The 26,718-nt window shown below is 34.4% G+C and overlaps 4 protein-coding genes across 5 annotated transcripts; 2 read left to right on the top strand and 2 right to left on the bottom strand.

The window, feature by feature from the left end:
* The first annotated feature begins 1,078 nt into the window (after positions 1-1,078).
* Positions 1,079-11,248, top strand: LOC129005473 (coiled-coil domain-containing protein 103-like). The gene is made up of 5 exons (XM_054434368.1): positions 1,079-1,143; positions 3,509-3,660; positions 4,948-5,083; positions 7,231-7,499; positions 8,613-11,248. The coding sequence occupies exons 2-5, from the start codon at positions 3,515-3,517 to the stop codon at positions 8,773-8,775; spliced, it is 714 nt and encodes a 237-aa protein (XP_054290343.1). The 5' UTR covers positions 1,079-1,143; positions 3,509-3,514; the 3' UTR covers positions 8,776-11,248.
* A 1,172-nt stretch (positions 11,249-12,420) lies between these two features.
* Positions 12,421-15,635, top strand: LOC129005466 (uncharacterized). Its single transcript, XM_054434358.1, has 3 exons — positions 12,421-12,499; positions 13,969-14,154; positions 15,033-15,635. The coding sequence occupies exons 1-3, from the start codon at positions 12,457-12,459 to the stop codon at positions 15,377-15,379; spliced, it is 576 nt and encodes a 191-aa protein (XP_054290333.1). The 5' UTR covers positions 12,421-12,456; the 3' UTR covers positions 15,380-15,635.
* Positions 15,636-18,785: 3,150 nt separating this feature from the next.
* On the bottom strand, positions 18,786-23,717 carry LOC129005426 (methyltransferase N6AMT1-like). Of its 2 annotated transcripts, none has more exons than XM_054434313.1 (4): positions 23,620-23,717; positions 22,021-22,296; positions 21,279-21,442; positions 18,786-20,395 (listed from the first exon to the last, which is right to left on the bottom strand). In XM_054434313.1, the coding sequence occupies exons 2-4, from the start codon at positions 22,288-22,290 to the stop codon at positions 20,212-20,214; spliced, it is 618 nt and encodes a 205-aa protein (XP_054290288.1). In that variant the 5' UTR covers positions 22,291-22,296; positions 23,620-23,717; the 3' UTR covers positions 18,786-20,211. The 2 variants fall into 2 exon arrangements, with proteins under 2 accessions (XP_054290288.1, XP_054290289.1); XM_054434314.1 differs by lacking the exon at positions 23,620-23,717 and adding an exon at positions 23,008-23,297.
* On the bottom strand, positions 23,636-26,388 carry LOC129005444 (SNAPIN protein homolog). Its single transcript, XM_054434332.1, has 3 exons — positions 26,237-26,388; positions 24,683-24,848; positions 23,636-23,737 (listed from the first exon to the last, which is right to left on the bottom strand). Exons 1-3 carry the CDS (start codon positions 26,386-26,388, stop codon positions 23,636-23,638), a joined length of 420 nt encoding a protein of 139 aa, XP_054290307.1.
* Between the last annotated feature and the right edge of the window lie 330 nt (positions 26,389-26,718).

Here is a 26,718-nt window from a genome sequence, read left to right as displayed (position 1 = left end):
ATGGGCCCTTCGGCGTCTTTTCAAAGATATGGGGTTAAAGTGAAAGAAATGCGATTCCAAAAGAAAATGTTTGATTGAAAGGCCTGACATTATTAATTGGAGGTTTAAGTATTTGCGAGAGATGATAGGAAGCTAAGGGAACAGAATAAGAAAATTTTCTACCTGGACGAAACTTGGATGGGCAATAATTTAACGTTCCAGAAATGTTGGCAAAGTGTAGACGTGGATGGTGTGTTACCTGATATGAACGCGTCATACCGCGTGAAGAGTGAAGACGGCTCTAATTGTCCCGCGAAACGTTCAAGCGTAACGCCTTCAAACTGCGAATAGGCCGGAGCTTAGGGGACTTCTTTTCTCTCGCGGACAGTATATACATTACTTTCAGTGCCTGGTGGTTCACCCATTTTACGATGTGTCATCCTCAGTGGTAACTGGTAAAGCAAAGCTGAGACAGGAGCTTCAACTGAAAATGAGAAATGAGAATACTAATTTCAAGTGGTCTCCCCGGAAAACCAAAATTGTAGAGATATTCTCTTATACAAGTAATAGCTGCCCCCCCCCACACGAACGGGGTTGGGGGTTTCCTAATTTGTGTCACAGTCCGAAAACTGCAATTGGTTTCTCGATATTGTGGGAACTCGGTTTAGTTTCTGTGAATACTTATCATTCGATTAGACTCGATTTCTAATACAATTGCTAAATACATTTTTATTTAAGACTAATTAATTGTGATAACTTGGTTTAGGTTTCATTTACCCGTGAATACCCGGGTACTGATCGCTCAGAATTATTATCATAAATACTGTATTTAGTTAGATTAAATCTGATCAATCGCAATTTGAAGAATTCGGAAAAAAATCTACTCGGTATTACCATATTACACATTACAGGACGAGCCCACTTATTTCTCTTTTGGTCTTCCCCAATCGTTTGCTCAATGCTCGTAGTAGGTTCGTTTTGTTTTGTTCCTCCAGCTCCAGTCCAGTCCAGTCCAGTCAGGTCGTCGTCGTACTCCAACTCGTAAAGGCTGTCGTCTTGTCTTGTCTTGGTATTTGTGTTGTCGGTTACTGTCGTTGTCAGTTGAGCGTCATTTTATTAATCTTCTTGCATTTAGAATTGTTGTGAATTCTGACTTAGGTCCAAGTAAGTATGAAATTTAAATGAATCGAATAAGGAATTTGTATTTTAAATGTTCTTATAAATTGGATTTGATTATTTTAGGTAAGGTTGTGAATTGTGCTTAGCCAAGCCTGCTAGTTTCAATTAGGCCTAGGCCTACTTAGATTTATCCTAGGCCTAGGCTATAGTATGGTAGGCCTTTATAATGATTTATTGCAAACTCTCTGGAGCCTTCCTTCTCTAAGGATTAACTATTAAGTAATTCATTCATTGTTAAAATTTTGTTAAGTGTAAACCCTTTTGTCCTCAAGGATTATAAATGTTTAAGATTTTAGGAATTTAATTTCTGTTAGCCTATTTTTCCATACACAGAGGATACGCGTCCGATAACCGGACGTGGATTAGGCGTCCGGCAGTTACTGTTATAACCTAACCTAACCAATCAAACTTGCTGATAATGACAAAATCGAGTGAAGGTTAAATTCTTCATAAAATAAAATTATAAAAGTCAAAAATTCTAACAAAAGACGTATAGTTAAGAAGTAAAACATTCAAAGCAAAAACTTAAAGTTACCGATAGGATTCGAACCAGGGACCTCTTGCATATCCAGCCGAGCCCTCTATCCACTAGGCCTACACCACAAACTCCGATGGCTGAATAGCAAGTCGTTGTGGTAATGGCGTTCCGGGCCCCCACAACCCGGTGACGCCACTGCCGGACGCCCAATCCACGTCTGATTAACTTACCGGACGTGTAACTCATCCTCTGTGTTTTCCATATTCTATAGGTGAAAAAATAATTTCTTACTAAGCTAAAGAAGCTTAAAAGACTTAAAAGAAAGAGCTTAAAAGAAGCTTAGAAGATTTTACTGATCCTTAGAGAAAGTGTCCACCAGAGTGGACACTCTCTCTAAGGATCAGTAAAATGTTGCATAATTTTTCATCAAAGGCCCAGCTTTCAAAGGATCTTCCTGTGTTGTCCTAACTTATCCAAGCTTTTCACGGAAAATTATATGTGGTCCCCTATTTAAATCGCAGACAGATGAACCCACGAAATACTCTCGAAAAAGACAACCAAGGCGGATTGAAACAATTATAGGCTAACTTGGATACCTATTGTAAGTTAACTTGTATCTTTCTCTTAGCCACAGACTCAAGGCCCTAACTTAATCTTCTCGGGGCTTATCATAGCCTACATGGTAGTCAACCATACTAACAATAATAATAAATTGTGCTTTTAATTCTCTCATTTTATTAATTATTATTAGTTGGGGTACGGCCTAATATAGGTATAGGTAGTTAACTCATTTGTTTTGTTGTTTATTTAGTCACTAACATATTTTTACAATATTAACTTAAGAGTGCTCTCTACCTCAGCTCGGGCTTCAGTAGCTATGTTGCGCCATTGAACAGCACTGCGAGAAGCGCTTGCAGACGTTCACGGCAACTGCCTTAGTTTACAGAAGAAAAGTTTTAGAAGAAAGAACAATCTATGCGACCCTGGTTTTAGAATTTTGAAGTAATCATTCTATAGTTAAAGCAGTTTAAAATTAACGTTTTTTGTCTCAATAGAATTTAAGCTTTTTGTCGTAATAGAATAGCTGTAACATTACTGATATTAACAAAGGTTTATTGGTAAATTAGTGCCAGGACTTAAGATAAGTAACTTAAAAGTCAAGTTAATTCATTCGGTTAGTTTAGTAAGGCTATGCAAAATAAAGATAGATGAAATGGATCAAAAATAATGTCAGCATCATATTTTAAAATGCACTAAACAGTCATTTGTTACGTTTATTTAGATCTAAAATGTATCAAATATTGCCAAAATTAAATCAAATTTTTATTTTTACTAATGATCACAAGCGATACAAACTGCTCATAATTGCATCTACTCAGTGAGGAGCTCGGAAATATATTCAGAACTGAAATCCCTAATGGAGTGTTAGGAAGGATCGTGGAAGCTTTACTGTGAATGAAATCATCTTGTCTTTGACCAAGTGACCCGTTTGTATAGGAACGGTAATGAAAAAAAACTCACCATACAAACATGTAAATATGTACGGTACAGCTAAACTTACTTAAATGCAAAACCAGCAAGAGTTGAGCCTTGTCTAGGAGGTATCCATGTGGTGTGTTTGTAAACTATAAAGAGTTACCTATTTTGAATAGGTTAATTTGTACATGTATTGAAATTCGATATATTTACTTATAGTTCAAGATAAATATGACTCCTATAAACATGTCGCTCTCCCCATCTTTAAGAACTTTAAAATATGAAATGGTTATAAATATTTTTGTTATTGTTTACCGTACCCTAAAAGGCCTATATTTGTTATCTGTGTGCAGAGTAGGCCTACTGAAGTTGTAACCTTAACCATTCTTTGTTTAGGTATTAATGTCAAAGGTCACAGACGTTTTGGATTTTAAAGAACTTGAAAAGGAGTTGAAGGAAAGTATAAAAGAGGATGAAAAATATTGGAGGGAAAACGACGCCAAACTGCGAGCTGTGAATCAAAAAGTTGCTTCGTACGAAGAGTTTAGGTAAGATGATATTTTCAGACTCATTAGAGATTGCACTGAGTTCAGCTGTTATCCAAATTAAGTGCCTTTTTAGCAAACAGTAGGCTTGGCTTATTTTTTAAATTCCCATGGTATAATGGTTTAAGTTTGCTTAAATGGATATATGTATTTTGATTAAATGTATTGTATTATATTATAACTGCTGAAATGTATCTTAAATTGAAGAATTCGAAAATAAATCAAATTATGTTTTTTGGTAAAGTAATACAGAAGATAAATATATGCCGATGCTTGATGTGAAACCTGTGTGTGCATACCTTCAGTTTGAGACCTCAATCATAATAATCGGTTGGGTAGAAGAGCCGAACGAACTGGAAAAAGAAAAACCAAATTTAACTCTGCCCCTTAAACAATTATTATACATAGGGAGCAAATTTAATTTACATTTAAGCCGAGTGGGACTGAAGATAAATAGGTCTTTGGTATCATACGGAGGCCACCCTAAAACAGCGCGCTGCGGGGGTTATGTTAGGTTGGGTTATCATAAATGGATTTTCCTCGTTTCGTTATGAATCTAACAATACCAGATGGGTCATACTTTCACACGCCAATCCCCTCCAAGTAAGCCAAGGTCAGGTTGATGACCGGAGTGTGCGCATCACCTGTCACCGCTTGTATCTTGGGGTATTTGGGGGGAGAAAGTATGACTCATCTGGTATCGTTAGATTCATAACGAAACGAGGAAAGTCCATTTATGATAACCCAACCTAACATAACCGCCGCAAGGCGCTGCATACCTACTTGGCGGAGTATAGCGGCGGCGACTTATTCAACTCAATCCTCGCCATCATTGCTGCCTTCTGGGAAGCTGAACTCAAAGGCCGCTAATTGTAATCATGTCAAATTTGGACAGTAAGTCAATTTAAGTATGTTCTTTCCAATAAAGTAGTTATTTTTGGTCTCCAGTAAAAAAAATCCCTCTAAAATAAGTGGCCTCTGGATAATACCAAAGTACCGATAAATATATGTTGTTTTTGATGTGAAATCTGTGCTTGCATACCTTCAATTTGAGACCTCTATCATGAAAATCGGTCGGATAGAAGAGCCTTAAACGAATTCGGAAAAGAAAAACCAAATACTTATTTAAAAGATTTATTTTAAATAGGAAATAAATCAGACATGTTAAAGGAAATAGTTCATTAAAAATCCAATCAGGCAAATAGAAATTTGCACCTGCAGGTGTTGCTGATCTGAAAACATTTTAATGTTATTCTTATTGTCCAATAATATTTTTTCTGGTTGTTTTAGAGATATTGTGAAAGCTGCACACCTGAAACCGTTAGATAAATCAGATCGTCTCGGGCCAGACAGTAACTCCAAGGGCTGTATTTGGAATACCTTTGTAGAGAAAAAAACTGATTTATCACCTCTTCAAAACATGGAGGTTAGTTTGTTCAACCGACAGTTGTACCTAAAATAGTCCTATCATTTTTTAGTAGCCTATTTTGATTGAATGAATTAATTAAAAAACCTTTTTAGGTATTTAGAACAAATTGGTCGCTTCTTACACCTTGTAACTAGTTCAACTAATTCAAACAAATCCTTTAGTTTAACAGCAGCTTGGAGCTGATTACTGCAACTATTATAATAAGTAGGCTGTGATACAGATGACGACTTACCAGCGATTAACATTTCCAACTAATTAAACTAAATTCCATTTTTAGCCCTTGAACTGCTTAGTAAAGACTAAATTAAAACATACCTCGTCTTGCAATTCAAATAAGTGTTTTTTTTTATCCTCTACATGTTTCGCCATGTTGGCATTTTCATGTTATAAACAGAGTATGACCGACAAACTGGTTTCAAAATTAAATAATAAAACACAAAACCAAAAACTAAATGTTACTGGAAAATCTTAAAAGAAATTCATTTGCATTGATACAATTAGTGCAATTCAAATAGTGTTTTTTTTTTATCCACTACATGTTTCGCCATGTTGGCATTTTCATGTTATAAACAGAGTATGACCAACTAAACTGGTTTCAAAATTCAATAATAAAACACAAAACCAAAAACTGAATGTTACTGGAAAATCTGAAAAGAAATTCATTTGCATTGAATATAGCCAAACAGCCTAGAATGGACTCCACAAAATGCTGAAAAAACTCTGACTCCATCTGACCTTCAGAACAACAAATAAAACCAAACAGGCACTATCCCATAATACAAGTGAGAAGAATGAATTAGATAAATCGGGGGTATATAAATTAAATTGTATGGAATGCCCTAATTTTTATATTGGACAGACTAGCAGAACTTTTACTCAGCGCTTCAAGGAACACTACCCCGACCCCAAGACTAATTTAAAAAAACCAACGTTTGCCCAACACATAATAGATACTAATCATTTTGTAGACAAAATAGAAAACAGCTTACAAATTTTACACATTTGCAACAAAGGGAATAAGCTAGATTCTCTGGAACAGTTTGAAATATACAATAGCTACAATAACAAAGAAACAAAACAAAATATTTTAAATGAAAAATTAAATTTCAATTTCCATGCAATATTCAATACAATCATCTCACATAACTCTGGACACAAGCAAGTCAACCTTTGTACCCCTGAAAACAGAGAAGCCGAGACTTCTTTGTTTTCCTGCCACTTCTGTCTCTGTCAGTGCCGTGATCGGGTTGCAATAAGTGTTGTAGGCCAGAGGCCTACATGAAATGAAATGAAATATTCCTTTATTGTCACAATTCATTTCAAGTTTTCAGCAATGCTGATGAAACAGGTGACATTATCCATTATTAAAACTAGATGAAAATGTTTTGTTCGTGCGTGTTAAATGTATATACAGGTTTATGTTTGAATGTAAATTTCAACAACTTGACAAGTCCAATTCGGATAGTATAATGTTTCAATGTTTCTGTGTACCACTTGAAAATGCCAACATGGCAAAACATGTAGTGGATAAAAAAAAAAACACACTATTTGAACTGCAAGACGAGGTATGTTTTAATTTAGTCTAATCAAACTAATTATAACCTGGTAATAAATTGGACAGAATAATTAGATTAGGTGTTGACATATTGAAAACTTAATTGTTAATTTTTAACTTTTAACTTAGTTCCAGTTTGGGTTTATCGTTTATCTGTCCTCATCACACAGGCGTATGTTTTTTAAGAGCCACCTCCTTCCTTCTCATCAAGCTTTGATACTGATAGCACAAGTGTGTCAATTGGATGATTAGCCCATTGCTGTATGAATGGGCCTTTGATAGCGTTTCTTGGGGTATTTGTCACTTGTCCTAGCTTAGAATCAGCTGGAAAATGTCAATAAATAATAAATACTAACGTAAAAAATAATTTTAATATTCAAATATTTTTTCTACTAATTGTGATACACCGTTCTTGTATTTTGAATGGATATATCCCGAGTAATTTGTCAATGTACCTAAATATTTACGCTAAATTGGTGTTGTTTCTTGATCGATGAATAGTTTAAAACAATGTCTATAACCTAAAACACTTTAAAATGCATAGCCACCTGTTTGACATGAAACTAAAATCAATTCCAATGTTTCACAGATTGAAAACGTTTTGAATGAAATCAAGAACGATGATGAGTCGCTGACTGGATATCGATATGTGAGAAAGTTCAGCGTTCTTCGCACAAATGAGGAGCGATACAAACTGCTCATGAAAACCGGAAGTGAGGAGCTTGGGAATATATTCAAAACTGAAATCCCCACTGGAGTGTTAGGAAGGATCGTGGAAGCTTTGATGTGCTTCTCTCCGACTGTGAATGAAATCATCTTCGTCACTCAAGTCCTGGAAATACTAACCAAAACCAAGAGGTGAATACACACATTTATTAAATAAGTTAGTGGAAGTATGGAAAAGAAAACATGCGAGCTTGAGTAGTGGTTAGAGCGCGGGACTTCAGTCCTTGAGGTCCCAGGTTCGATCCTTGCCAAGTGACCAATAGATTTTATCTAAGTGATAATGCCACAACCCCTAGGTCTAGCCTGAAGTATGTGAAAAAACAATCCCTGGCTCGTGCCTAGCGTCCTAGGGGAACAATTTTTTTTTTTACCCAAGTCTGGGACTGTACTTTTCCATTATTTAAGGTCCCAAAAAAATAAAAAATAAGCAAAAAAAATTTTTGTCTAAATTACATGACCTATATTTTGCCCGTACATGGGGCTTCTTCAGCAGAAAGAAGTAGAATGGCAGTTGATAAACTGGCGAACATCAAGCAAGTTATTGTGTTGGGAAGTTTCTTTGTTCTTTCAACTAGCCTACCTGGTGGGACTTTTCTTAGGAAAGTTAGTTGTGTACCAATTCCTTTATCCTTAAAGTAGGTATTCCTAAGGAAAGTGGATTTTCCTCCAATAACCTAACCTGTTTGTATAAATTGCAATATTTATATGTCCGTAGGTCTGACAACTTTTGTGATAAGTCTCAGATTTTTTCTAACATAGTTGGTTTAAAGACAAGTAGTTATACCATTCTGCTAACAAGGTTAGTTTTGTTTAAGGAAAGGCTCTAGGCCAGGATTTTAAATGGTAGAAAAAGGAGGATAGCAGCTAGCTTACCTTGAAAGTGTGGGTAGGACATAGAACAAGTAAAAAAATATTTTGCACACAATATTTCGTCCCCTAAGGGACTTTGTCAAGTGTAGAGAGAGTTTATAAATTACAAGATGGCTGCTGTCATGGCTGATGGCTGTTGACATCAGCCATGACAACAGCCATCAGCCATGACAGCAGCCATCTTGTAATTTATAAACTCTCTCTACACTTGACAAAGTCCCTTAGGGGACGAAATATTGTGTGCAAAATATTTTTATACTTGTTCTATGGCCTACCCACACTTTCAAGGTAAGCTAGCTGCTATCCTCCTTTTTCTACCATTTAACATTCTGCTAACAAGTCTAGTTAGATTACAGATTTATTCTTGAATTCCAGATTCAACATAACACTAGACTTTTTAACCCGAGAAGAAAAGGATTTCTGCAGCAAAATTATGAAGAAGCTGGAAGAAAGTCTAAAAGACAAACAGCAAGATTTGGCAGAGCAAGGAGTAACAGAATGGACAATAACTACGCTTAGGTCCAAGTACAAGGTGTAACTTGGCTATGTAACATTCTTAATGTAACATTCCTGTTGTTGTTAATGTAATCTTATGTTTTTACTGTAAATAATTGCTTAACAGTTTTATTTTCACTTGTTAGCACAATAATACGTTTTACTAATTATTGTAGTGCCATTGTGTTTATTCTGTGATTTTTTTGTGTACCTCTACATATTTTACTGTTTTTAATCCTCGCTTTTATGTTTTCTCAAATTTTAGTCAATGTATATTTTATAATTATGCTCGTTTGCTTATTTTGTATGTCTAAGAGTTCAGCTCAATACAGAAAATGTGGATCGCTGTGATTTTAACTTTAATTTAACTTTTTTCAGCTGACTTGTAGATTTAGCTCAGAGAGGAAGCTATGTTTTTCATTCAAGTACAATTATCTATTAAGTACTCGATCCATGGAACTGAATTATTTGATTGGAGTACATACATTTTTTATTTTATCGCCTCCACGTTACTAGTGAATACATACATTAAAACCCTACTAATAGGGATATTCAATAATCTGACATTGGTCGAAGGAAATTTGTTAAAACTGAACAAGCCTTCTGGGTGCTTTCAGCTGTGAGAACTGAGGTGAACTTGCTCGAAAACTCCTTGATACCTATTAACACTTTTTACCTTTGACTATTTCAATGCTATTCCATTATCTTTGCAATTTCGGCACTTTATGCTGGACTCAGTGTAATTTGACAGTTTCCGTCATCCCCAGCGCTGTGTTATAACCAAGCGTGCTCTTGATTAGCGAGGGTCTACTGTGAGTACGGCAAATAACTGTTTGGTAAACATTTAAGGAAACTTTCAGTTTGAGATAATCCAACATCATTGTTCCCTTACCAACATATTATTTCTAAAAAACTGTCAATATTTATATTTAAGAGTCCTTGGAGGCTAGCGGCTATCTTGGATGATTTCAAACAACTGCCGAAGAGTTATTTATCATCCAATAATATTATTTCAAACACTAAAGTGGTTATAATTTAAATATCTAGGACACTGTGTGATTATAAATGTTCGATGTAGTTTTAAAAGGTTTTCTATGGAAAGTAACGGCCCTCTTGGATTTGCCCGCCATCAATGTTAATTTTGTCAATTTTAAACGGCCCCTGAAGAGTTATTTACCATATCAAAACATTTTTTTCAAATACCAAAGTGATTGCAATTAAAATATCTAGTGCACTCGCTCTGTTGGATAGAAATTTTCTTTGTAGTTTTTTAATAGTTTTATGAGTTAGAGCGCCTAGGCTCCAAGGACTCTATAGAGTATTGGAAACTAAATAGGCGTTCAAATACCTAGGAAATTTAATAAATGTAGTAGGTTTTATTTTTTAACAATTTCAGTGGTAAATGACAATCTACATGTTGATTTAAGACACTGCTGATCTGTGTCTCGTGTAGTTAATAAATGTTAGTAAAATTGTATTGTATACATATCAGAATAATTTAAATACCATTAAAATCAGAAAAGATTGTAATTACTCGTTTGAATGATTTTTTTTCTCATTCAATTGGGCAACTGAACAAATCCAGGTTATAAAAATCATTCCACTAGGAATTAGTTGTGAACAAAAAAGGTTTATGAGAGAAAAAAATCCTTGTATATATGTTTCTAATATTTTATATTTAAAAATAATTTTGCCAGTAAACATGTATTTTTATCAGAACAATAAGACGATTTACCTTAGTTAAATATTAAAAGACTGATGTATTGATTCGTAAGTATAAATATAGTAAATTGTAATTTGTAAGTGTGTTGTAAATTGTAAATTAAAGAGTTCTGACTCAATTAATACATTTACTGTGGTTTTAACTTACAATGATTATAGATCATCTTTGCTATTCACGTTTTTAAGTTATTTCGCATTTAGGGAATAAGCTATTACTGTAGGTCTCATGGTAAGACCTGGGCCCGGACCCATTAACTTTTTTGTTTTGATGTTCCCAGAGGCCAAAACCACAATCCGTTCAAATTCATATTTATGTATTGTTAGCACAATGACCTGAGTAAAAACTTAAAATGATCCGATTTCGATGAAATCAACTAAAAGCATATGTGCCTATTTAATTTTATATAAACCTTACAATTTTAAGGAAATATTTTGATAAAAATCCTATCAGGGAAATTCCCTTAGTCTGCAGGTTTTCTGCATCGGCAATATTATTGTAGTTTTTTATCAATTGTAAAGTTTTTTTTTGTTATATATTTAACACAAAACGAATTTGTTTATATTTCTTCCTGATTATCACATCTATTATTATTAGGAGCGTTTGATTGCATACACTATTTGATGTTTAAAAATTTAAAACTAAATCAAGTATGTATTACCACAGTAAATGTGTAAAAAGCTTCTGCTTTTTTAAAGATTAAAATATCTTTCCTCAAGAAGAAATACTAATTGCTCAGTTAATGCATACTTTAAGTTGAATGTTTAGGTATGAGACATAAAATATTCTCTTAACGTTAACGTATTTAACATTCCTAATTTTCTGTTATTTTTTATGATAGAAATGTTTTATTAATATAATATAGTTGTTGTTTGATTGTAATAAACACTTTAAAAGTCTTTTTTCTAATTTATTTCTCCATATTGTTAACATGAAATTTAATTTAGATAATTGGGATAAGCGATAAGCTAGCCCTGATGACTACGTCACATGTAAGTATTGGAATTCCCGTTCTGACTTAACCGACAAAACTATATCAAATAGGGAGGAAAATGACTCATGGTACAGTAAAACTTTCGTTAAAAAAAGGACAAGAAAGTTTAGCAAATAATTACACACTAATTCAAGACCTAATTTATTTTGAGTAATTTTTATTCTCACCATTATTTCTTGTTTATATAATCTGAAATGGAAATCATAATATTTTTAGGGGTACCTATGTGCATTACTTAACCACTTTACCCTTTGAAATTCATTTTTTGTTGGTTTTACATGCGTGTATTTGTCCAGAAAAATTCTAAAAGTTACTTAAAACACTACTTACTTTTGGCAACATTTACTGATTGCATATTATTATTAGATATAAAGTATTATTATTATAATAGGTTTATTCAACAACAACGTAATCCGGCTAGCAACTTGATCCCATGGTAGCCAAATACGAGGGGTTCTACTGTAATCAGTTCTTTTTAACAGCATGCCATGTGCGTAAAACTACAGCTATCAGAATTTTTCTTTTGTTTAAAATTTGTTTACCAGCATGATTTATTCATAAGATACAAATACATGTATACATATGTTTATAATGTACACAATTTTTTACTTAAAAATTTACTGTTCTTTAAAATCTGCATTTCTACAAGATAATGTACGTAGGCTAAAAGGCCAAACCTCGTCTAAATTATTATAAGTATATTTTTTTCAATACATTATTTCATTGAGGCCATGCGTTTCTAAACTTCAAATTTTTAGTTTATGAATTTTAAATTTAGTTTAAAACTTTACAAATTGACTAAGAATAATTGATTCAATATTTCAAACACACGCCATAAATCAAATGGATTTCACTGGTTGCAATTGTACTGGCATTTTGGTTTGGACAAGAAATGGGAATGAAACACCTGGTTTAAGTTAAGAGCTAAAATTAGAAAAGAATAGCCAAGGTGCCTAGGCCAATGGCTGGGCTCGTGCCAGTGAGTCCATTGTACCAGGCCTAGGTCAGTGATGGCCAGCATCCGGGAAGCAATAAACCAGCTTTTCAAGCAAGGTTTGTTATTCACTACTTTTATAATTGATTTTGATTTAAAATAGGATCATAAATTGTATTAATTGCATTATCAATTTAAAAACCCTAAACTATTTAAGGTACCTATGTTACTAATTTACTGTGGAGGAAAAAAACATGGAAGAACACTTTGAACATGTTTTTTTTTTAAAGTTGGAAAAAATGTGGATATAGTTTTGTAAACTTATAAAACAACAACCAAAACAATAGTCACAAGGGGATTTTCTTATTACCGTTACCAATAGGAGTTAATGCACACAATATATTTTAGATGATTTTAATATTGTTTGCAGGCCAAAAAATGTTTTTGAAAATTAGAAGATTTCTCTGTAATATTAAAACTGTATTTTCTCTATGTCTGTAACCTATTAATTCTAAAAATATTTTATAAAATGTATTTCCATGTTTGTTATTTCTACAATGAAATAGCTTCATAACTCAATTATAAAACAGCCAAAGCCAACATACAGTACTTGGTATCCAATGGATGGCACAACATTTGTTTCTTAAACATATGGTTACTTGTTGAAAGCTTAACACGTGATTTAAATAAATTAAGAGTTGCCAAAAATAGCAATTTCTGGTCCATCCTAAAAAAAGCGTCTTTAAATCATCAATTGACAGTAAAAAAATGTTCGTTTGGCTAAAAAACCGCATCTAAAATTATAAAAGGCAAAGCCCTCACTGACTCACTCACTCATCACTAATTCTCCCACTTCCCATTTACCTAGGAGGCTGAAATTCGGTACACCGATTCTTTGGGCATTAAATAGGAAAACTAAGTAGTTTTTATTCTCATCGGGCTTTCGGGCTCCGCCCCAGTGGCTCTGGAGTTTCCCATGTTAATCTTATGATTTTTCATATTTAAAAGGAATTAATGAATCTTAACAGCTGTCTCAATTAAACAAGTTGGTTCTGTTCTATATGTTCAATAGCATTAAAGTTACAAGGATTACCAACAGGGTGCAGCACTATTATTTTTTTTATTTATGACAACAGCTAATTTGCAACCATATAAGGTGAGTGAGCGTAGCGAACGAACTTCAACCTGGAGGCGAGTTAGCGTAGCGAAAGAACTAACCTGAAGGCAGCGAACGAGCTCCAACCTAAAGGTGAGTGAGCGTAGTGAACGAAGTTCAACCAGGTCGTGATTGAGCCATGCAAATACTTAAGGAGTTAAACGGGGCAAAGCCCGCGGGTACAGCTAGTATATTTTATAAAAGTATTTTTTTACAAGAGTAGAACTCCTATCCATAGAGTGGTATAAATTACTTCTAGGTAGTTATTTCCCGTGTTGATTCACTACTAAACAATATACAATAATATTTTAAAATCAAGTTCTAAAAAAAGTTTATCCAGGCATATCCGTATAAACTCTGTCCATCCAAATCATTAACCATCCATAGAGTAAGTTTTATGTAGCCAATGTGAATATGAAATTATATTGTCAGGAGACTGGCAGACAGCACTTGATGTACAAACTACCTCTGATGACTACAACACAGTATTATGGATACGTCCCACGTTGGCAGACTTGCACTTTATCTATGCAGCTATGAAGTCCCGCGGACTCAACCTTCTGATCAGCATTGGCTGTGGTAGCGGATTCCTGGAATGGGTGCTAGCCTCGGCTACAGGTTAGATGATGTAGGGATAGCCTTAAAGATTTGTTTTTAAAATAATTAATATATTACCACTTTACTAGCTGGTACAGTTTATGAACTGGACTTCCCCACATTGATTGATGGGGGGAAGGGAATTAGATTTATTAGTTTAGGTTGTAGTCTTTAGTAGAAAATTTAAACTGTTGTAAATAAAAAGTCTAAAGCACAACACCTACATAATCTGAGTCCATTGAATACCTAAGTTAAAATTCTTGCAACCCTTATTAGGTATTTCCTAAAGTTAAACGTACTTATTTGGAGTTAGGATGTGGCACCTATAAAATTATTTTTCAATTTTTTTGTAGCCAAGTGCAGAAATAAGCAAAAAATCTGTACAAAAAGCATTCAAAGATAATAACACGTTTTCTCCAATACAATCTAGTTTCAAACAAATTAAACATTTTTTTGTAATCTAGCTTGGCTGCTTGTTTCTATTCCTTGGGTTTTGAAAAAATAATACAGTAACTATCACCTGCGGTAACGAGATTGTGGCGGTTAACTGAATATACTGATAACAGAAATTCCTTATAAATTACTAAATCAATTAGAACCGTTACAGTGATTTTGGAAAGAAATAACGTAGCGTACATTAGAATTACACATACTATTTTACCTACAGTAGGCCTTTAAATACATGCTTATATGAGGTACTGAATATTATTAAGAAGGCCCTACAGAAAAACTTAAAGTAGTGAATACACACTTTTAGGTGATAGATAACTGAGATTGAAAGTTAACTGAAGTTGTACTATGTGTATCTTGATCTCGCAATTATTGTAGCCTAATTTTCAGAGATTGTCGTCTGCATGTAAAGTTCTTCTGGATATTCATCATTCATGTTTTTGTCTTAGGTTTACAGGTGGTAGGTGTTGAACAGGACCCGAACTGGTGGACTTCTCCCTACATCCAGACCTACATTCCTCACATTTACACGGGAGATCCACACTGTTCTTCTGTCTTGCGCCGTCCTCAATCTGCTGTCATGTTTTGTTATTTCAACAATGGCAAAGCATTTCACGATTACTTGACAACATTTGCCGGAAAGTGTGTAATAATTATTGGACCTAAAAGTCACCGGCACACAAATCCACATCCATTCCAACCCTTGTTTGAAAATGACCAATGGATTTTAAAGGAGTACAAACAAATTGGTGATAGCTTTGATTATATTGTGGTCTACGATAAAGTAGATAACTAAGCTAAAGTAGTTATCTACAAAAGCTGGTATTATTTTTCAACAAAACCACAAGGTATATAGGGTAATTTAAGATTGAAGTGTTAGGATTTAAGTCGCTCATAATTCTATTGGGATTTTATTTATTTCATCCGGTTTAGCAATTGTAGACTATTATCTTATTTATGGTAAAATAAGATATTTTTGATTAATTTAGTTTATTTATGCAACAATATTACTGTGCATTTAGCAAGATATTATTTGTAGGATAGTAAAATAAATAAAGCTTTTTTTTATTAATCGTCTAATTTTATACTAATTTACCTCCACACTAATTGATAAACATTAAAAATACCCCCGCTGCAGCAAACCTGCAGACTAAGCGGATTTCCATATACACAGCTGGAATTCCACTAAATTGTTCCCTTAAAATTGTCAGATTTATTTCCTACTAGTGTACCTGTTGCTCGAATTCGAGCAATTGCGAAGCATTACAGGCGACTCAAAGATTATGGAAATACTCACGATCTACACAACAGTTAGATATAATCAATATCTTTTGTAAATATCTTATCTTTTTTCAAAAAGCTTATCTTGTTTTTTAGTGTTTTCTAAAAATTTTCCCCTCTCATAGCCGCATTAGGTTGTCTATGACAACGATTATAAATGAAAAAAAAAATTATTTCTATTTCTTCTTCTTGGTTGTGTTCTATGACTTTTTCCATGTTTCCATTGTTTGCAAATTGATTATTTTGATGATTGCTCAAGAAATGTAGAACAGTGTTAATTCAGTTTTATTTTTAGCCTATATCAAATTGGCCAGGATTTCTCGCTCTTTTCCATTGTAATAATTACACCAACCCAAGTTTCGTCTACAGATGCAATATGCCAACGAATATCACCTACGTACAATCACCAAGAAGTGGTAAAAAAGGCAGAAACCAACCCATACAATAGATATAAGTTAACTCCAAAAGGAATAATTTTAAGAGTTACTGTGATATTAGGATTTTCCACTGATTTGGTAATAGAACATTATATTGCAAAACATGAATCGATGCAGAAGAAAATCCAATTTAAAATCAGAAAAACCCATTGCAAATAGGCTACTGTACTTCATTTTGACAAATTCAATAAATCACAATTTAAATATTAACAGCTGTTTCATTAAAAAGTAATGTAGAATTATGCATATGGCCGTAATGTAAACAAATCTTAAGAGGCAACTTTAAAGGCTTCTGGGGCAGAGCCTCAAGGGAATTTACCTCGTTCCTCTTTTGATGGCTCATCTACAGACCAAGACCTTTCTTTAGATACCCCTACAAAGTTTCTACGCCCAGCCGTTCTCTCAAATTAGCTATGACAAAAACCCCGTTTTCCTCCAAAAGAATAACATGGGATAGGAATTTAAAGGCCACTGGGGCAGAGCCCCAAGGGAATTCACCATGTTTCTCTTTTGATGGCTCATCTACAGACGAAGGCCTTTCTTTAGACACCTCTACCGAGTTTCTACACCCAGCCGTTCTCTCAAAATAGCTATGACAAAGAAAAACAGTTTCAAATTAATATATAGATTTAAACATCATTAATATTAATGAGTACTTAGGTTTGCTGCTACAGGGAAGAAAATAGGGGGGTTTTATTGAAATATTAATAGCTCAGTATGAAGTAAACAAAATTTCATTAATATATGTCCATACACAAGCAAGCTACAACACTGTATTTATTCTCCATAAGAATAACATGGTAATTTTAAATTTACATTATTTTGCGATTTTTCTGTAACCGTTAGGCATGCAACAATGCTTCAATATACTAAATTATTCGTTTTTTTGAGCTCTACAAAATGGTTTAGAAAGAAATTGCAAAATTTTATGTTTTCAGGGTGAAAAATTAGAAAAACCCATTTTTACCCCATAAACCCCTGTTCCCATAGTCCGATCATGCTGGTTCGTGAACTCGTTTGAATAAATGTAGGTTTACATGTTTATACCAAATTTCATCAAAATCGGATCATTTTTGCTCGAGTTATCGCGCTAACGGACACATATATAAATATATATATATAAATAAATATATATATATATGAATTTGAACGGATGGTGTTTTTGGCCTCTGGGGACCTCAAAACGAAAAACTAAATCGGTCCCGGGTCCAGGTCTCACCATGAGACCTACGGTAATAGCTTATTCCCTATATGGGAAATTCGCTAAAACTATTATGCCCAAGGATTTGGGAATGTATTTTGAATAAAAAACTCTCAAGTGTTTATCTTGATATGAAGTACTGGAACCAGCCACAGTGAAAATAATAATAAACTCTTAAAAAGCTAATAAACGGTGTATTTACAATTTTTAAGAACAACTAGGCACAATCAGATTGTGCTGATTGATAAAAATAATTATCTAACCAATCAGAGACATGTCAATATGATCAAAAAGACATGAAACTATTGACAGTAAAAGTATTGCTCTATCACGCACAGGTCATTGTGACTCATGTGATATTTTTATTTGCTACATGATATGCTGCAATAGTTATTTGTGTAACTTAGTGGGCAAAGTGGCACTTTGCTGCACACGAGAGCAATGTTTACAATGATGATCTCGAGTGCATCAAAGGCCTTTTGCACTCGTGTTACACATTATTTTTCCTACAGTCACTATAAAGCATATAAATAATTAGTCTTTCAAACACTATACAAAACGTTTTTAGGTTCAGCTGACAACACAAATAGGTGCCCTAGAGAAAGTAGTACCCGGTCCGTATCACTCCGCTATTTTTCCTCGGCAAGAAATGTGCTCCGCGACTTGAGAATATAGTTCCGTATGTTTTTGTAATTTGAAGTGGTTTCCGCGCCTAAAAAAAATGGTTTAAAGGTATTTTCTTGTTTATTAAGATTGTAGGAATGTTTTAATAAAAGAAAAGTCCATAAAGTTCAGAAATACCGAAACTATAAACACGAAATGACAGGTTAAATCGTAGTTATAATAGTCAATCAGCTGCTCATAGTATTATTATCTTTAAGTGTTGCCAACCTATTTCCAAGCGTACACGGATTACATGCATAATAGAACCACGCTGTTTTGTGTTTCGTTGGAATCCTGATGTGCGCCAAAGTATAAACCGTACGACAAAGTATAAATATGCAGCAATTAGCAGCTTTCTGTACTATAAACAGTATAAGGAAGCCAACTTTGTCGGGTGACTGTAGGAAAAATAATTTGTTGTAAATAAAGAATTTCTCTCTCTCTCTATCTATTGTAACATAGCTATTTCTTTAGTTAGTTAGTTATTAGTCATTATTAGTCATTAGTTATTTTTGGAAGTTGGTAAAATGATTAAATCAGGTGTCCCATAATATAAATTTAATCTTAATAATTAATTAACAAAACAAAATAATATACACCACTTCACACTATTAAATACTGTAGTGCAAGTCCAAAGCAAAAGGATTGCACTAATATTTAGATATCCAAATCTCACTTCTTTGGTTTACTTATACCATTAAAAATTTAACATCACATGGTTTTGAGTCCATTTTCGTAAGAAGTTACTTGTGGCTAGCCGAAAAAAGCCAACAAAAAAATACAGTCCAACCTCAGTATAACGAATCTGAAGGGACCGAACTGAATATTCGTTATATCAAGGATTTCGTTAAAACGAGGTTCGTTATATAGAGGTTAGGTTTGCAGGAATTTCCGCTAAGTCGAGGTTCAGAATTAGCGTCGGTCAACATCGATGGTCAATATAGGTCGGGATTTGACCTCATTAAAATACAGTACAATTAAAGTAGCATAGGCTACACTACTTTACAGTACAGTGTTTACATTGTACAGTAGAACCTAAATTATCCGGCATAATAAAGGGGAGGGATCTTGAATATTGCACAATCATGACAATGGCATTGACCTTGGTACAGGTAAAAAATTGTAAGTTTAAAATCACAGCTTGTTCTAATCCTCCTAAAACCTAGCCAAACACTGTATTGTGTAGTCATAAACCATGTAAAGAACAAAACAAACAGTAGAAAGCTTTGTAAGCTACTGCTCGCGATAGGCCGGTAGGCTACTTACAGTACGGTACTGATTTATTACAACAGAGGAATGTCAATAATAATCAGCATTGGTGTTGCTAGTTGAAACAAATCGTATTGAAAACAATAAATTATTAGATAAGTCATTATAAAAGTGTATAATCATAGCCAACTTTAGGATAATAAAAAAACTCGTAAAAGAAATGTTAAAATAACGATGTAGCTATTCTTTCTCTTTGCTTTTGTGTTTATATTCTTTCTTAGGTTTCTCTTTATCCAAAAATTGTACAATTCCCCATAGTTATCCCATATCGCCCAATCACAGCTTACTAAACATTACGTCGTCATCAGTGAATGAAATCAGTTCTCAGTTGCAACATAGCGCGCGCAGCGACAGCAGACAGAGATGTGTAAAACGGAGCAGACGAATGTTAGCGCAAGCGATGACGTGACCTTTCCATTTCATTTGATAAAGACACAGTTTTTCCCAAAACAATAATTGGGTGGGGGATTTGTTATATCGAGGGAAAGACATAGACAATTCGTTATGCAGAGGTTAAATTCGCTATGTAGAGGTTCTGACAATGATAAATTCGTTATATTGAGGTGTCTTATTTTAGCCGAAATCACGAAAAATTCGTTAAATCAAGGTGGTTGTTATGGTTTGTTCGTTATGTAGAGGTAAAATATACATTGTGTCTTATGGAGAGTTCTAGGGGATTAAAAAAAATTCGTTATATCAAGGAATTCGTTATATCAAGGTTCGTTATATCAAGGTTAGACTGTAGTAATATACAATTTGAAATCACACTTACACATTTTATATCTTTGTGAATCTAAAGACTGACAGTTGCTCACCCCTAACTTTTCGGAACTTCAGCTGTTTTCCAGTGAACCCTTTTTCCATCATATTAACAAGAACTTCTTCAGGATTATTTTCTTTTATAAGTACAAGGTAAAAAAACGATTTTGGAGAAAGGTGTGGATTCATCTGTTCAATCAATCTGAAACATGAGAACGAAAATCAAGGGCCTGAATTATTTAAAGAACACACAATATAAAAAGCCAAGAATCATCTTTTTTGTTTGTTTGGAAATTGGACAGTTGTAAGTTAGATAGCCATAAGTATATGCTCCCACCGTATAGCCACCATCGGCTGAGTTATTATATCACAGAGCACACTAAGGCCTAAAATGGTGCTGACAATTTAACTTTGGTACTCAGAACCGTACTTTTCCCTAAAACCGGTAATGAGAATTTCCTTTCAGGCACCGACGCATCACAAGGTGCACCTAATGAACAATTTTTAAACAAATATTTTGGTAGGCCCAGGCCTACTTTATTTTTTAGCATGGCCATAAGAACACTCGGACCTTATGATGCACCACAGTTGCTCAATCAAATGTGTCAGCTGAAAAAATTAACCTATTGCTATTGGCACCCTTAAGGCGCGTTTACACCAATGTTGACAACTAAAAGTTGACAACCAAAAGTTTAAAACTAAATGTTACTCTTAACAAATTTGAGAAACTAGTGGAAGATTTTTTGTGGAAAACCAACAGTTACTCCTCTTTAATTTAGAGCAACTAGTGGAAAACTTGTAGCCAAAGAATTAGTGCAAAATAGTCAGTAGAGTAAAGGGTGTCGGAGCCCTTTATGAGAATGACCAGTAGTGATTTTGAATATTTCATTTCAATGATCGGACATAAAGTCAAGAAACGTGACACAAACTACAGGAAAGCCATACCTGTCCAAGAAACTTGCCGCAACTAGTGGAAAACTAAGAGGAACACTTTGATGTATGATAGCAAACAAACAGGATAAAATATTTTCCTTGAATAACTACAGCCATTCTTGCGTACACGCAACAGTTGAATATGTATTTACCTGTCAATGACCAGTCTCCCGTTAGCTCCACCTGCCCAAGATCTCTGGATAGAACCTGCTATCTCGTCATCGGGTGTGACAACGTACGGAGGGTTGAATATCAACACATCAATCACACCACACGCCTTGACACAGCTTAACAGATCTCCTTGCACCACGTCTACCTGCAGATGAGTCAACTTGCATTACTTAATATTTGATTGCTTTTTAAAACAATAAAACCTGAAAGGAATACATTTTTAAAAACTAGGCCTACCTGAGATTAGGTTAATGCAAAACATAACATGATCTATTTTACTAATTTATTTTAATAATGAAATATGGTCAACCAATGGAAAATGCAGAACAAAATAATTACAAGAAAAGTAACAGCATGTCGTAAACAGCAACAATTGTTTATGATGCAGGAACTTACCTACGGATAGATTCTTAAATATTCGCCAATCCTAAACTACGTACAACAGGTTATAAAAAATTCAAAAATTATAAAAGAATTAACCGTGCAGCAAAAACAGAAAAAAGTCTAAGAGTGTATAAAAAACAAAAAAAATATTAATTTGATTTTAAAAGGAAACAAAGCTTACTGATCAAATAACCTACAGAACAATTAAATCACAAATCAAACTAGAAAGTATCTCAACTAAATATCTCAAATATTTAATTAACAGAAAAGATAAATCGGTTGCATGGTTCAGAGAATTTGGTTTCAAAATTATTACTTAGCTTTAAATATTCATCTTACCTCAACAGAATTCAATGTTGATGTTTCCTTTGTAACCGCACAGGCGCTGTTGTTTATATCGATGGCGAGGCAGAAGGCAGAGGTTCTCAAAACGTTGGCTAAAGCAGTGATTATAACACCAGAACCACTTCCGATCTCCACAATGACTTTAGGACAGAGTTCGCGAATGTTATGAAGGTCTTCCTCCAGGGCATCCAGCAGCAGGAAACTGTCTTCGGCCGGTTCATAAACATCTGATGTACTTTCAAAGTTCCACTTGGGTGTTTCCATTGCTTGCTGTAAGTGTAACGGATGGTGTAGTTAATTATTTATAAATAAATCACAATTATTATGTTTTGAAAATTGTAGCCTATTAACAAAATTGGGATCAAAATTAGAAAACATGTATCTAATCTATTTAAGGGAATATCTTTGTTAGAATGGATACCATGAGTTTACATAACAGGTTCCTCAAGCAAGGTGTTTGAGCATGTAAACATTTTTTGTCAGCTATCCAGTTCATACTATTTAATTTGGACCTGTCTCGTTATTAATTAACTACTAATTTATTTATAATTCTTAAAAATCAAAATGTTGGTGTGCCTAGGTACCAAATTTCCATTCACATGATACCTTCAAATTAAGGGTCTGACTTACGGGAGGTATAAATGAGGCATATTAGTTCAAAATTCCTACAAAACAGCGCTGTAGTAGAGAGCACTTGGCTATAATGAAGGTTTATTAATCGAAAAAATAGTTCATTTCATAAAATAAAATTATAAATGCCTCAATTCAATTTTATAATCTTTTTATTATAAAATTAAACTGTCATAACCTTTTCATAATAATAAAAAAAAATTGTTCTGTTCATAAAATAAAACTAGAAATGGCTCAAATTCAATTTGATAATGTTTTAATTATAAATTAAACTGTCATAACCTAACCAAACTTGCTGATAATGAAAAAAATATTCGACAGAATTTTTAATGCTACCGATGGAATTCGAACCTGGGACCTTCAGCTTATCAGCCCGGCACGCTATCCATTGGACCACCGAGGCCGATGGCTCCACACCGTATCGTTGTGGTAATGGTGTTCCCTCAGCTAATCAGAAGCCCACAGCTGTCATCGTAGGCTCATATATACCTCCCTTGAGTAAACACCTCAAATTAAAGAAGTGGTACGTGATACGGTAGGTTAGGTTGGTTTAATTAGTCAGACGAAGCACATGGTAATGTACCACTTTACTATTACATATGGGCGTGGTATACCAAAGCTGGAGTATATATATAAAGATGTTTGTTTTTGTTAACTTTCTTCAATAGTTTCAAAAAGTCTTATCATTTAACTCAAAGCCATAACAAACTGTCATGCCCATGAACCAATCTTGTAAATCTAGGTGGAATTTTATGTGGGTGTGTTGCTAGCCTGACGGTTAGTGTCTCGGACTTTGGATGCGGAACTTTGTGCACGACCCCCAGCACGTCCACAAAACTTTAATGGGTTTGGTTGGACCGCTTTCCAAGTGCAAAATCCTTTGAAACCAATTGTTTGCTTTGAATTGACTTAAAAATGCCACTGACGTCGAAAAAATGTCTTAGTTGGAAAACTAATACTTACGGGGCTTGTTCTGAAATTATAGTGTTTCTCCAGAACTAGGTTTGGATGTAGGTTCCATTAATGTCTTAAGCCGATCAGCTTCCTGCTTACTGTGTTGCTGGATTTTATGTAGTCTTTCCTATAACAAAATCAGAAGTTTATAATTCACCCTTTACAGCTTCAATACAAAAAATGATGTCAATTATGTTTTTGTTTGCATGTAGGCCTAGATGAAAAAAATAAACACGCAATTACAACAAACTGTTCTGAGAACTATTAAGTGGAAATAAACGGTATCAGCAATTCGACATATACTTTCTCCCATTAGTTTATCAACAACCCTTTTGGTTAAGCGGTGGGAGTAACTATGATATTTATAGGGAGAATCACTGAAGTTGCAATAACTCTTAAATTGCAATTTTTACAGCACTGTTTTGTTCAGAGTTAAAAGGACCATATTGTTAAGGACTAAATTGTTAAAGCCGTTTTTGTGAAAATCCACCTTTTATATTATTTTATTCAAAAAACCCCCAGAAGACACCACTACCAACATACCAAATTTCATCAGTCTGTAGCTCTGAATGTGACAAGTGCCGCTATAAGTACACTGGCGCTTGCAGGTGAGATTTAACAAACTAATGTCCCTAGCCTACCCGGGCATAGAAGTGTTAAAATAATTCCTAACAGAGAATACAGAGAATACAAAGAAAGCAAAACGTTTTCCTATTCTCCAGAAAATAAAAACAAAACAGCCTATATGCTTGTCAAATCTGTTAGGCAACAATTCGGTACCGTAGTTTATGTTTTAGACACAAAAGTTTTAAATTCAATTCTTCAAAATTAGCAGCTAACTTTGTAGGTATTTAATAAATTAAATATCAAGATCAAAAAGGTATACATTAGGCAACTAAAAATGGTATGAACCTTAAATTTCAACAAATCTAAACATTTTAACATTTTAACATTTGTGAAACTAATGGCTGGATATACTTGTATTTAGTTCACTCACAGGTTTTCTAAGCGGTTCATGTCAGTCAAAGCTAAGCCAATAAAAAACTAATGTAATAGGCTTCAGACCATTTACCTGAGCAGTCTGCAAAATGTTGCTTATGACAGTTATCTTATGACGAGTGCTATTAAGTTTATTAGTATACGCTTCTAGAGCAAGAGGGCAGCTTTGCTCTGCTGAAATATTTTTCAACTCTTCAGAAAGATCATCAATCTGTTGCTTTAACTCCAGCTGACTTACTCTGTAACAAAGTAACACATGTTATATCCTGTTTGGAAGTAAGATTATAATCCTATAATAGCTGGGTATGAACATAGACAAAAAGAAATAAATATAGACTGTCAGCTGTGCTGCGGTTAGCGTATATTCCGGCGCCGACCGCTAGGGGTAATACACCGCTGCAGCATCAAGCGCTAGCGACCGTTTCCATAACAACTTGGTAGTTGGGAGTAGTGTTGCCAACTTTGGAGGAATTCCCCGGAATTAGAATTTACTGACTTATTTAATATTTAATATAGTAATTTATTGTATTTTTTTAAACGTATATTTGTTATACTTTTGTAGTTTCATTACAATGATTCAAAGTTTTTCTTTATTAATCCATAATATTTATTAGGAAGTGGTTTATTGGAAGATTTTGTTTTATATTTGCAAGGTCAAAAACTAATTAACTAGGGTGTCTAGTAGTCGGGGAAAACGGGAAAGTCAGGTATTAGTTTTGAATTTCAAAATGGTCTTGAAAAGTTGGGATTTAGTCTTTATTTTGATATCAAAGTCGGGAAATTTAATGATTATATCGCGATCGTGCTGGACAACGATCACGTTTCCGTGATGGCGCAAGACGATGATGGTGTCTACACGACCGCGGGAGATGTTCTTAAACTGCGACTGTGCTAGACGTTTTTGTGACCGCGGTAAAAAATGATCGCTTTTCTACGATCGCGCAAGACGATAATGTCTACAGTACACGGCCGCTGAAGATGTTCTCAATTTTGCCGCAATCGTGGACGATGATGACGTTTCAGGACCACGGCATTCAATGATGTCTACACAGCCGCGGAGGATGTTCATGATTTTGACACGATTGCAGAAGACGATACTAGCGATAGCCTATAGTAAGCATTTAGTTTGCAAGAGTGGTAGTGCTAGTTAACAGCTGGCAACGATGAAACCAAATAGAATACCGATAACCGATATCGAACGGCGATAACGCTCTAGCGGCAGATCGCAAAACCTTTCTTTGACAGTCTATATTTACTCTATTGTCTATGGTATGAAGTAGCCTATAATAGCATCGCCCAATCTGTTATTTGTGAAGAAGGCGATAGATTCATTCTGACAAAACAAGACTGATAAAGCAAGGACTAATTAATAGGAATGTTGAAAGAAAAATGTTGCTCAACCTATTTAAAGTTTAATTAACATTACTGGAGCTATCAGCTTTAAGATTGATTATTTTATTCTTCCCCATTGTACATAGGTACATACAACAAAATGTTCAAAGTAACTAAGTTAAGTTATTTAAGTTAATTTAAACTCATCACCATAAGAGTAAAATAACAAAGATGAAGGGCTTCACCATTTTTAAATTAACGCAAGTATCGGTACTTGTAAATGCACAGTACAAACCTGGTAGCACGAACCCTCTCATCTAGCTGGTCGATTGTAGGTTTCAGGAGACACATCAAACCTTCTGCCAAAGTGTCCCGTATGGGGTTTTCACAAAAATCCTCAGTTTTGTCATCAACAGATGTGTTGGTGCTGATTGTTTCCCCATCCATTTGTTAAAATTAAATTACTGAAGTGGGTTTTCTGCAACAAAAGTTGCGGCCTGGAGTTAAAGGTGGCCGTGACATAACGGTGAAATGTTTATAGCCAAATCGCACTATATCTTTCTCTATTCATTATTCTCTTAAATTCTTTTAACAGAAACAGTACCGGTACCAGGAGGAATTAGGATTCCTGCTTCCTTTTTTATTTTCAGCGGTGACAAACTTCAGGCATTTGCAGTTAGCCTGCATAATTTTACATTAGGCCTAGGCCTACCGGTATCTTATTAAATCATTTTTTAAATCCATGCACTTAAAGAGTACCTAACTTAAGTTATTTAA

This window comes from Macrosteles quadrilineatus, unplaced genomic scaffold, assembly GCF_028750875.1.
Source record: "Macrosteles quadrilineatus isolate MER2022 unplaced genomic scaffold, UCM_ALF_1.0 Scaffold_21__1_contigs__length_2333173, whole genome shotgun sequence".
Taxonomy (NCBI): Eukaryota; Metazoa; Arthropoda; class Insecta; order Hemiptera; family Cicadellidae; genus Macrosteles; species Macrosteles quadrilineatus.
Note: the sequence above shows the minus strand (reverse complement) of the source record. Positions and strands in the feature narration are given on the sequence as shown.